This window comes from Mytilus edulis, chromosome 7 (genome assembly GCF_963676685.1).
Source record: "Mytilus edulis chromosome 7, xbMytEdul2.2, whole genome shotgun sequence".
NCBI lineage: Eukaryota > Metazoa > Mollusca > Bivalvia > Mytilida > Mytilidae > Mytilus > Mytilus edulis.
Genome location: NC_092350.1, coordinates 36,123,384 through 36,137,085, shown reverse-complemented (window position 1 = coordinate 36,137,085; position 13,702 = coordinate 36,123,384). Strand labels below are relative to the sequence as shown.

The 13,702-nt window shown below is 32.7% G+C and overlaps 1 protein-coding gene across 1 annotated transcript in view; it reads left to right on the top strand.

Moving 5' to 3' along the window:
• The window catches only part of LOC139481375 (uncharacterized), a 40,774-nt gene that overhangs the window by 14,529 nt on the left and 12,543 nt on the right, over nt 1–13,702 (top strand). The window contains exons 5-7 of the mRNA XM_071264676.1: nt 777–979; nt 1,382–1,530; nt 11,035–11,177. Coding sequence (XP_071120777.1) covers nt 777–979; nt 1,382–1,530; nt 11,035–11,177 — 495 coding nt within the window. The remainder of the gene's footprint in view (nt 1–776; nt 980–1,381; nt 1,531–11,034; nt 11,178–13,702) is intronic.

Here is a 13,702-nt window from a genome sequence, read left to right as displayed (position 1 = left end):
ATTCATTTGTTATATATAAAATTAATTTAAAAAAAAAAATAATCAATATCAATGGCCTTTCAATTTAGCTTTATAATATTCATTAGTCGATATAAAAAAATAAACTGCATTGTGCTTGCATACATTTTGAATATGAATGCCGATAAATATTATTCTTGTCTTTTGAACCGGTATCCAGCGGGCCTAATTCAGGTCCTCCTCATATCTGTGACAAATGGGAAATGTAATGATTTTCTCCAATGATCAGAGGCCTTAACCGAGGCCCCAAACAATAATGTAAGGCGACGGTCTATTATATTATATAAAATTAATATATTAATGCCTCGTTCACACGTACATTTAATTCGAATTGAATTTGAATCGAATGCGAATCAAATTTGCTAATCGCGTTCATATACTTTTTTTCTTTAATTCAAATTGATTCGAATTAGTCCGAATTGACTAATTCGAATTATCCAATTCGCATTAAAAATACGATTTTGTTAATACGAATGCGAAAGTTAATGCGAATCGAATTCGAATTACGTGTGAACTCAGCATAAGTAGACTTTTCAAAATAGAAAACAGAAAGGACAACCCTGAATTCTGGCCTTGGTGTGTAAAAAAAATACCAAGGGCATAAACCTGAGAATGGAACACACACATCTATCTGAAAACTGTTTAATATTATGAATTAAAAAAAAAGAATAAAAAAAAAGCAAATACTCCAGTGAATTTTCAATAAAACTAAATTATGAAAATCCATAATGCATGTTGAAACATTTTTTTTTTTATAGTAAAATATGAATGTAGTTCCTTGAACGAAAATCAAGTCACACTGAATTACATAGGAATAGCAGTGGAAGTTGCTTTCGCGGATCAGACGAATACAGAATGTTTATTTACGCCTGTGGATGATAAGTATGATAACTTCACACTCACAGTAGGATTAGGGAATGCAAACAGTACCAGTAACGTTAGCAATCCATGTAATTTTACGGTAAGAAAATTCAGAATTTTGAAATTACAAAGTTACACGTAACAAATAGACAATTTACTTATTGAGAATTTTGCTATCAAACTTGCGTTGTCCGATTGTCTAAATTTTATTTAGAAGTATCATGGTTAAGGTCACTGCATGCAAAGAAAGAGTGAGATCATATTAAAGCATAAGAAAGTAATTGATCGAGAATAGGTCACCTACAGGTATTATATAGTTTTCAACTATCTAAAGAGCTTGACACACTCTCATTAAATAGTCTCCATTTCGATAATCCTTTACTTCGTATTCTTGGGGGTCGACCATATTTTTCAAAACAAACTTATGGTATCTCTGGTAAAGCTATACGTTTTATACTTTTATGCTCTACTTAAATACCTTGACTTTGAACTTTAATTTCAGAAAACCTCAGAAGATTACTTTTCAGGCAGAGTAATAGTAAGACGAACGATTAAGGGTTTTGACACTACAAAAGATAACGCCTTTGATGTCCACTGTTCATATGTTATCACTACAAACAGTATGGCACAAATAACCACCAAGTCAAAACCGTAAGTTTGTAATCAGCTTTAAACTCCGGGTTTTGCTGGGTTTCGCGTAATTCAGTCTCCATTTTTCTATTTCTATAAAAGAAAGAAAACAAAGTAAATGTGTTATCAATTCATGACATTAATTCAGTACATAGAAAGAAGATGTGGTATGAATGCCAATGAGACAACTCTACATCTAAGTCACAATCTGTAAAAAGTAGAAAGTAAAAAAAGGTCAAAGTACGGACTTCAATACTGAGGCTTGACTCACACCGAACAGCAAGCTATAAAGGACACCAAAAAGTGCAAAACACTTCAAACAAGAAAACCCACAGTCTAATATATATTTATGTTAAAAAAACAGAAATGAAAAACGCATAATTATGAACAACACCAACAAACGACAACCAGGTCCCCTGTACAACAGACTCCTGATTGATAACAGGTGCATAAACATGCAGCGGGTTTAAACGTTTTTACAGGCACAAACAAGAAACGAGAAACACTATGCATGCACAGCAAAAATAACACAAGAGCAACGGATAATCGCTTTAATTACTAAACGTTCTTCATCTTAAAGTCACAGTGAGGCTTCAACACTGAGTAAAAATATGTCTCTAACCTCACTGCAATTTTGAGATGGCCTCTAGCACCTGCTTGAGCAGAAAGCCAAAATATTTCGAATAAGACTTTGTATAAGACGTAACACCACCAACTAGGACTTTTAGAATATATAAGAATATACTGGAAAGTAGTTCGTTTTCCAAAAATAATAAAATAGATCATACACATATATATTTATGTACTGTTGTCTGATATATATGAAAGACTCAGATCGACGTCGGGAATCAATTTCACAAAACATCGTAAGTTTAAGTCTTAAGTGTTATACTTAAGACTTTCCTAAGTACAATCCTAAGACAATTTCACAAAGCATGTCGTAAGTTTTAATCCTAAACTTAGGACCGCTCTTACGTTTAAGTCTTACGTCTTATCTTACGACCACTCTTAAGAAATAAGTACCTTAGCAACGTTACTTTCACTTCATCGAAGCATGCGCAGCGGTCACTCCTTATGTAAACAAAACGGGACGGAATACTTTCCATGTAGATCTCCCTAATTAAACTTGTCCATGGAAATAACAAAAAGAAAGCCGCACTGGTCAGCGAGTGAGCTTCTTGTACTCTTTGACACAGTTACATTGTACATCCACCATTTATGTGATTAGGAGTCAGTTACGGCATATTATCAAAGACAAACTTGAACAAGTACCTGTTGGGCGCAGGTTACCGAAAGTTACAAAACTGTTGTTTTTTTTCATTGCCCATGCAACAGTAATAGGAAAAATAGTTGCATTATCCTTCATTCTAGTTAAAAAGTGCAATTACTTATCATTTATTTAAACATGCAAAGAAACTACCTCCGCTGAATTAATATTGACCATTTGGTATATTGTAGTGTTCTAGAAGCGGTACGTACATGTAGGTCATAATTTGTTGATTAAAATCAAATCTGTATCTTTTAATTGGTGCCGTAGGAGGCCCACCATACTTTTGAGCGAAGATTTCTTAGCATGTAATCGATAGAAAACTAAGGGTAAAAAATTCATAAAACAGACAAGGTACAGTGGCAAATACTTCAACCGGCACCCTTAGTCACAAAAAGATCTTCTTTTTCTTCTATGTGCCTTCGGGCCCTATGTTTTGAATTGTAGTTCCACTTTCTATATTTGGTACTTATTCTATAAATGTTGGTCCAACGTGGTAAAAATCACGTAATGGAGGAATATCGTATCTTAGAATTGAGCTATTTCTTTCTTTAAAGGTGGGTACTCCATGCAGACAACAGCATGTTTATAACAGCATTGTAGATTTTATTTTTTAAATAAAGAGAGTTGACCGTCCTGTTCATGCACTGATTTCTTAGGAAGCAATATTAAATTGGAAAGCCTCATTCAAGGGGTGAAAATGGGTGGAGCAATAGGAGGGGTTCCACATGGATTATTTGAATCGTATGAACTCTTATATTTAAATGGTTTAATTTTTTTTTATTTAATAAAAAACAACTAAGACAAATTGTAAAGGGTCTTCTTTGATTCTCCCCTGCATGCCATGAAATTGCCTCCGTTGAAAATTTGCAAATATCCCATAGAGCAAATTACACGGATGATAAATATTGACCATTTGGGACATTGCCGTGGTCTACCGCGACACGTACATGCAGGTTATAAATTTATTTGTTGAAGATCTTTATCTACTAATGGGTGCGGTAGGAGGTCCAATGGAGTTTTGAGTGGGGATTCTTAACATGGTGCACTTTGTATGAATACCGAATAGATTAAAGACATTGAAATACAAAACTATCAATGAAAATTAGTAGAATAATTTTAGAGATAAGCAAAAAACCTATTTAAGGCAGCTATTATGAGTCCTATATGGTAGTATCTCCTCAGTGTTAGCATACAGGTACTTTGCCTTAAGAACATGAGAAGGGAAATATAAAAAAAAAACGTGAATAAGGGGACGACCATTTGATATTCGGGGGAGAGGGGGGGGGAGGGGGGCAGGAGGATTTTGAAAATAAATAACTCAGCCTTGATAATCACAAAAATAAATGGTTTGTTCTGTGGTAGTTTGAAAATAAATTACCTGACTTGCAATGTATTGAAAATAAATAACTCAGCAGTTAAGTATGAGATGGCACCAGATTCTTAATAAATTCATCTTTTTGCCCCCAAAAAATCGGGAAACACTTCCCATTTTTTTTTAATAATAAGGTAAAAGTATAAAATGATTATCTAAATATACTTGAAATGTCTGAAAATTGGTTTCATTAAACTTGAGGTATATTGTCTTAGGATACCTTACCTCACTTTTATTTTAACAGGGCCGGAACAACATTGAGGCAAAAGCTTGTCTCCATATCAAATTGTTTTCACGACAAGTGCCTTGCAACAAGCAAGTTCTGTTTTCCCTCAGACGTAGCCCTGATTTTCGGGATCAATGTTTCTTATTCATTTGTCTTTTGTTCATTGATTACCGTTCTGTATTCTGTTAGTGTTGTATTCCTTTTGTAATCTAGTAACTTTGTTATGAACTTGATTAGGAGTTTTAAAAAAACCAGCAGCCACAGATTTAACTATGTGAATTCCATTTTTGCTTAATGATGCACATTGGTCTTTTGATGTTGTCCCTAGGAACTTAAGTCTTATACACTGAATTTATACATTTTGTTTTGAGACCAAAATATTGTCTAAAAATTATTAAAACAAAACTTGCATTTTCAGATTAAGAAAGGGTCTTCGGAACACCCAGAAAGCATGATTTTGCATCATTTGTTCTATAACTTCTTGGGCCTTCAGTGGCTCAAAAACCCTTAAAAAATTTTGCAATATAAAAGATTCATTTCTGCAGAGGATGATGATTAATTTTGATTAAATGGTACATAATGACTTGAGTAAAGAATAGAATAGAATAGAATATTTTTATTTCCCAAATTACAGGGCCCATAAAGGGCATAAAATCAGATACAGTTGATTTACATATTAATTGATAACAAGAAAAATAATAGAGGCATAAACATATATATTTGGAATATAAGCATTGGTCAGAATCAAGCTTAAAACCACATATATATTGTGAATAAAAGAATAATAAAATTACATTATACATGTATATGTATTCATTCTCAAATTATTTACTTGACTTAGTGTCAGTGTTCATACCTGATCTTCTTAATTCAAAACAGTCACAAATATAACAGCCCAATTTTTCCATAAGAATAATATTTTCTTGGGTCAAGAGCCATAAAAATTTAGAAGATTTATTTAAATTTATAAAATTATAACAATTGTTAGAAATGTCTTGAAAAAAATCGTCCCTTTGAATATCATAAAGAGGGCATTCTAATAAAAAATGAAACTCATCTTCAACTTTACCAAGTGAGCAATTAGAACAAAGACGCTCAGATCTTTCTATATGTCTTTTTGAATATCTGTCTGTCTCAATTTTTAAAGAGTGAGCACTACTTGTTCTTAATTTACAAATTGAAGTCCTGCAATTCTAAATATTTTTCTTTTTTAAAACATTTTTTTATAGAAAAATAAGTACCAAGCTTCCCTTTTTCGGAGCTAATTGTTTGATACTTCAGTTTATTCCAAAATGTGAAATAACTTTTACATAGTTTATTTTTAACATACTGACATAAAAAACCAATCATAGATTGGTCAACATTTGGTAATTCAATCTCTCTCTGAATATAATCTATACTAGAATACCATGTATTTACATTAGAACTATGTAACTGTTTACAACATATAAATGCATCAAATAATAATCCTTCTTTCAAACGTTCCAGTCTATGACAATATTTTAACATTGATAAAATTATAGTAAAATAAATAGGGAATCTACCAAGCTCTGACATTACAGCTATATTACTTGACTTTCTGTTTACACCAAAAATATATTCATAAATTTGGTATGAGCTTTTTCAGAAGAATCCTGACCAAAGACTTTTTCTAATATATAATCATTATCTTTTTTACATGCAGCTGAATCCGTTCTAAACATTCCCAATATTTCACTGTCATATAATAGTATGGGTTTAATTGTATGATCATAAAGATGTAAAAAAGTGGCAATACTAGGGTTAGATGATGACAAGCATCTCTGTAGCTTAAAACATGCTTTTAAGATTTGTTGTATAATTCATCTTTACACTGCTTAAATATACCACTAGATGTAAATGTGATTCCAAGATATCTATATAATTTTGCACTTTCAATCTCTTTACCTCCAAAATGTAAACAGCATTTTAAAAATTTTCCTGGCTTGTTAAAAATTAGACTTTTTGTCTTTTTTAAATTTACATCAAAACACCATTCTAAACAATATTCATGTAACATATTAATTCTTTGCAAGCCTTCCTGTGTTTCTGAAAAAATACTACATCATCAGCATACATAAGACAGTCTACTCTACGGTTATTAATATTTACTGGATTAAAACTTGTCAGGTAGATCATTGATAAATATTTTAAAAATATTTGGGCTTAAAATATCACCTTGTCTAACCCCTATAAATGATTTAAAACATGGATCACTTTATCAAAAGCCTGTTTAAAATCTACAAAACAGGCAAATAGTTTACCCCCTTTTTACTTAAATATTTATCAATAATGGGTTTTAAAACAAAAACATGATCAGATGGTCTACATTTTTTTGAAAATCCAATTTGACATGGATTAATCACTGATTCTTTTACCAAAAATTTATCTAGTCTGTTATTCAAAACAGTAAGGAAAATCTTTGTTTTGCTTTATGAATATTCAATGTACATTTCTCAACATTTGAAATTCCTGCTCCCAAATAATTTTCCCATCGATTTTTCCTATTCGTAAAACAACTTTGATATTCTTATAAGAACAATTAACTTGTTTGTGTGCAAATAGTTGTGAATGTCAACACTTACTTTCAGTTTCGATACAGTTGTTTAGACATTTACATGTTTTATCTGAACGAAACCTAATACTGGGCAAAAGTAAAAGCTACCAATCATAAACCTACCTGTGATTACTCATTCCTTCAAACTTTTTGGGTAATAAACGAGTATGAAAATAAAGTTTTTGTGTACGGTGTACAACATCTTAACTATGCACCGTACATAAGGATTTATGTGGTCAGCTAAACACCGTACACAACGCTTTTTTCGGGATAAAATATCGAAAAATAACATATGTATGAAAGATTATAATGCCAATTATTGAAACAGCTATATTTATTACACACAGACAGTGGCCTTCTATCAGAAAAAAGAGTTGCAATGAATATAGAATATATCGGATGAGACGAGGGCCAACTTCTTTGACAAGTATTTGCACATGTTTTCTGTGATCGTTCTTGTTTTTGGGAAATAATGAGACATCTCTTATCATCAACCTACGACCAAATCATTTTTTAAAACAGCAATTATGTTTAGATTGAAATACACATTGATATTATGTGAACAAAACACAGATTTTCGTTACCGTGTAAGATCAAAATCGCTCACGCCCGCTTGGTTAGTACCTACATCCGCTGTACGATGATACACAGTGATACGTATACTCCAGGTGTAAAACTCAGAAATTTGTTGAAAAATATCTTACATAGACCGACATTTACCTTCGCAACAATTGCCTCAGTGTACTTCTTTATTTTGTCTATTGTTGAAGACTGAATAATGTTCCTATAAGTCGTTTGGTTTTCTTGATCGTTGGGTTGCCTTCTCGTAATTAATACTAGAACACACCCGCGAAATCGCGGGCAATCAGAGCGTGGTTGAAAGTATGTAAAGCGTTGTAGGAAAAATTTTGCAAAAGATTTAATGACTGGAGAATTTCAGGAAAAGTATCAAAAGTCATAGGTACTTCCTTTATTTCCCAAATTCCCATTTTTTTGTTTTCTATTAATTTCAATATGCACATACATTTAGTATATTAAGAACATTCAAGTCAGGAGCCTGTGATTCAGTGGTTGTCGTTTGTTTATGTCTAAGCCTTACATATTTTTTTTCCTTCATTTTTTTTGTACATAAATAAGGCCGTTAGTTTTCTCGTTTGAATTGTTTTACATTGCATTTTGGGGCCTTTTATAGCTGACTTTGCGGTATGGGCTTTGCTCATTGTTGAAGGCCGTACGGTGACCTATAGTTGTTTAAAATTTCTGTGTCATTTTGGTCTCTTGTGGAGAGTTGTCTCATTGGCAATCATACCACGCCTTCTTTTTTTTTTGTTATAATGAATTTTTGTAAAAGATTTAATTGATGGAGAATTTCAGAAAAGGTATCAAAAGTCAGGTGCTTTGGGACAGGACAATTGTTTTCCTAGCCCTGCTAAAAAATTTTTATTTGTATTAACATTAATAACACATGCATACTTTTAGCACTTAACTGTATACAATGAACATTCATTACTATAAATAAAGTGTATTTGCTTTTTACTTTCAATTCTCAGGTTACTAATCGATCCACGGCGGTCATTTCTATATTATATAGACTCTCTCTCTTTTTAGTTTACCCTGTGACCGCCGTGGATAGTAAACTTGAAAAAGATAGCAGATAGAAAATACACTTTATTCGTAGTATATGTATGTTCAAAGAATACAGAAAAACGAAAAACGGAAGTCTAATATGACTTAAAATTTCGCCCAATGACGGAATCAATATCCGGATGCGTTTTTTCTTGTTTTTCTCCCAAAATAACTCAATCTGAATAATCATAAAAATGGATGACAAATGCGACTATGCACTGTACCTATAGGACACAGAGGCATGATGATTACTTTATTGTGGAAAGAAGAGTAGCGACACCCAAAATGAGGTCTTCTCGTTTAATACTATAGATGAATAGGAATGACACGATTGAATCAATTTTTCATCAAGCATTTTACCTATTTCGGTTTGAAAAAATCTATATACTATTAGAAAGTATGTATAAATGTTTGAAAATTTAGTTGTCATAAGAACCCTACATACATAAGTGTAAATTAAGTCTAGTTGTAAATTATTATTAATTAATAATTTGGACATCGATTAAAGACAATCGGACGTCGTTTTAGCAAAACATTACGTTACAATAGACGTCGATTAGAGTATCAAAATATTGGACGTCTATTTGAAAATGTAACGTCAGATTTGGTCGTCGATTTGAGGAACGGACGTCGATTAGAGGCCGGACATTGATTTGAGTCTAACATAGATATAGGAAGATGTGGTGTGAGTGCCAATGAGACAACTCTCCATACAAATAACAATTTAAAAAGTAAACCATTATAGGTTAAAGTACGGCCTTCAACACGGAGCCTTAGCTCACACCGAACAACAAGCTATAAAGGGCCCCAAAATTACTAGTGTAAAACCATTCAAACGGGAAAACCAACGGTCTAATCTATATAAACAAAACGAGAAACGAGAAACACGTATATATTACATAAACAAACGACAACTACTGTACATCAGATATATACTTTGTGATTTTTCGTTTATTTTTTCTTTGGCGTTCTCTTCGTCTTATGGGTTGTTCTGAATATCCTCCTGATATATTCCACCTCCATTTAAAAAAAAATGAACATCAAGCTATCAAATACTTTTCCTTTAATTAAAAAAAAAAAAGGGACGAAAAATACCAGAGGGACAGTCAAACTCATAGATTGAAAATAAACTGACAACGCCATGGCTAAAAATAAAAATAAAAACAGACAAATAATAGTACAGAGGACAAATCATAGAAAACTAAAGACTAAGCAACACGAACCCCTTCAAAAACTGGGGGTGATCCAAGGTGCTCCGGAAGGGTAAGCAGATCCTGATCCACATGTGACACCCGTTGTGTTGTTTATGTATTAAACATCCGGTAAATATTCTAATTCGGTAGGTCACATTCGTGAAAAGGGTTGGGTATTGTAGTTACAACAAAAGGAACATATCATCTGTTATATTCCATAACGGTCAACCAACTCGTGATGAGGTCCGTAAAATTTATGAAGGGATGATTTCAACTTCACCATTTGGAACTCTTGGTATAATAGCTTCCTTGTGAGTAGCAATCCTCTATCATGGAAATGATGATTGGAAATACAAGCCCGGGAATATCACATCATTTGGGAGATATATACTCCGTATGCAGGCGCTGCTGGAATGTTGCTACATAGAAATGGAAAGTTCACAATTGGGAAGCTGAAATAATCTCTTTTTGTCATAAAGTTTTATTTTCAACCGATCCTCATTGTCAATTTATAGATGTAGTTCAAGATTTGGGGCAGACTTAACTGAATTTGCAGTATCCTTTATCTCTAGTGAGATGGGATAGATTCGTTCAACATAACTATTGCATTCACTTGTACAATGTTTTCAAAAGTACCTGTCCATCGAAATATCATAATCTTATTGCTGATCACGCGTATTATTATATTCTTTGGCACTAGGAGCCACAGAAATATTGAACTACAATCTGAGATCACATGCATTAAAAAAAATAATACCTACATTTGTAAACAAAGCTTCAGTGTAAGAATAACTGTACAAAGACGCGATCATAATTTTATTTACACATGGTACAGCATTTACCGATCCGAAGATACTATTTCTGGTCACTTATATCTCAATTGTATGTAAAATCGGTTTTGCATAAGAAGACAAATTTGTGGTGTCCCAAATAACATATCTGCTGATATTGTTGATAGTTAATGATCCGACGTTAATAGTAAGTATTATTAATAATAAAAAAAGAAGATGTGGTATGATTACCAATGAGACAACGCTCCGACAGATATCAAAACGACATTGACGTTAATAACTATATCAGGCCACCATAAGGCCTAAGGCTATAATTGCATATATTTTGAATAAGAAAAGGTGACTTTCGGACTTCCGGACGGTGAAACTTCTATTATCTGCTGTGACAGACTGATACCATTGTTTAACCATTGATATAACGAGGTTTTATTTTGACGAGTGAAATTATTATTAGGTTGTTGAATATTTACAGAATAGATACACCTGTTCTACAGACACAGCCAAGTGGTCCAAAATCAGAGGCATCATATAAAGTTGAAGTTCGGAAGTTTAATGGAAGGATTCTGGGATCTCCTAAATTTGGTGCTCGTGTTATTTTTAAAGCCTTTATGACTCGTAAGAATCTAATAATTTAGTATTGTGGATTGCTGATGGTTAAGCTATGAGCCACAAATTTCCCGTTATATGAAATTTCTTAATATACAGGGTGCCAAGTATATATGGCAAGTCGTTCGGAATAGTAATTCGAAATGAAAATGTGTGTGTGTCTCTCTCTCTCTGTATATTAATTACCAAGAGACCACTAACTAATGTTGAAGACATATGTGACCCTTCAGATGTCACTTTGATTTTTATTGAGTTTAAGGTTTGTTGCGGCATTAAGAATTTAATTATATTCATGTTTTAAAGTCACTATATATTCTATTGTAAAATGATTCATTGGGCTTCAGTATGTTCAGTTGTGTTTCTTAGCATTCTAATGTGAAAGTTTAAAGATGCACCAGGTATATTTGTGCAGTCTCCGTTCTTAATACCTAACATAAGTCTTTTTCAAAATTTTTGGTTCTTAGCATTATGTATAAGTTTAACAAAATGTGGATGAGGAAAACTTAAGTAAAAGTGTGAAAATGAAAATCAGTCTGTAACACCTTTTAAAACCATCATCGCATTTCGACGTAGCAAACAATAACATAGCGTCTGAATGCCATTATCGCACATTAGCGTGAGAAAAATCGCACATCAGCAAGATTACCGCGGTTCAAAACAACACTAATTTAAAAGAAGAAAATGGAACGCCACGACTGCCTTATGTTAATGATCAGCATTATATGCAGTGCTCACAACATTATATGCAGTGCTCACACCATTATATGCAGTGCTCACACCATTATATGCAGTGCTCACAACATTATATTAAGTGCTCACAACATTATATTAAGTGCTCACAACATTATACGCAGTGGTCCAAACATTATATGCAGTGGTCACAACATTATATGAAGTGGTCAAAACATTATATGAAGTGCTCACAACATTATACGTTTTTAGTTGTATTATGAGATTGATGTATGATGAGATCATTCGGTAAACTTCGTTTTTTAGCGGAAATTACCGAATCCATAATTGGTAAATTACGGTACTGCCCAGCAAACAAATTTAAACAGTTATTAAATTCATGTTATCATAAGGCAGTATACAATATTTAAAACTGATTGAAATACGTAAGGAAAAGATGAAACTAAGAGGTGAATGATTGAAGTAGTTCTGTTCGTCGTAAGAAATACGAATGGCAAAATATAAGTTAAATAATAAAATGTTTATTTAATGAAATATCGAAGGAAAATTTGTATGATATATTCCTCGAGTTTATTTCCTACTGAAGAACTTTAGCAAGGTGCCACTTTATAGTCCGTACTCAGTTTAAAAAGCTTAAAACAGTCAGCTTTCTATAACACATAAGTGCCATATTACGCTAGCTTATATATGTCATGATAGAGTCATTTTTGGCATAGATTTTCAGAATTTGGCATTTTTACATGAATAAGTATCTAACAGATATGGAAAATGCAGTTTAAAGCATTTCATTGTAGGTGTTAAACATAACTTTACATCAATTATTCCATTTTATTTACAAGCTTTTTAGCACGCCAAGTAGTTTGTCTTCTAAGTATGATCAGCAGTCTTATATAGAAATATATAAACTTTCACAAGAAAAATTTACCTTTTCAAGACCCAGTTTAACATCTTCATTTAAAGTTATCATCTCTTATGAGAACTGAGTTTGTGGGGATGAATAAAACGTTTACTACGTTTGTTCGTCAGTTTGCACGGTTAATATATATAAGAAAGTGGTATGCTTGCCAATGAAACAACTTTCCACAAGAGACAAAATGACATCACAGAAATTAACAACTAAACGGCCACAGTACGGTCTTCAACAATGAGAAAAGCCCATACCGCATAATCAGCTATAGAAGGCCCCGAAATGATAAATGTAAAACATTCCTAATTTATGTACAAACAACGATCGAAAAACTAATATGTATATAACACATTAACAAACGACAACCACTTAAAAAAAGGCTCCTCCTGACTTGGGACAGCCACATATATACAGAATGTGCGGCGGGTTTTAACATGTTAGCGGGATACCAACCCTCCCTCTAACCTGGGACAGTGGCGTAACAGAACAACATAAGAACGAACTATGAAAATCAGTTGTAAAGTCATAGAAGAAGAATATCTTTTAGATCGCATTTCTTTGATAACAATGGACCTTTAAAAAAGATTCAAATTTGTGTTTAGGTCCAGATGATAGCAACAACACATAAAAGAGGATGCTATTTTTTGCTGAGCACTTCTTTGATTTTATTTTAAGTCCACACAATTTATTTTGTAACAGAAGCACACAAAAAAATAACGATACTCTTTATTATGTCAATAAATAATTGTAATATAATTATATTAATGGAAAACTTCTAGTATTGTTTTACTGTGAATTCTTCTCGTTGTTGTTATTGGCGTTCTAATTCTTCTTACATACAAGCTTGTCTGGGGATTTCTGTTATTCTTGCTACTATTTTTTTTCCATATCCCATGTCAGGATCAATGTAAAAGGTTGAACATTTCATATCTGAATA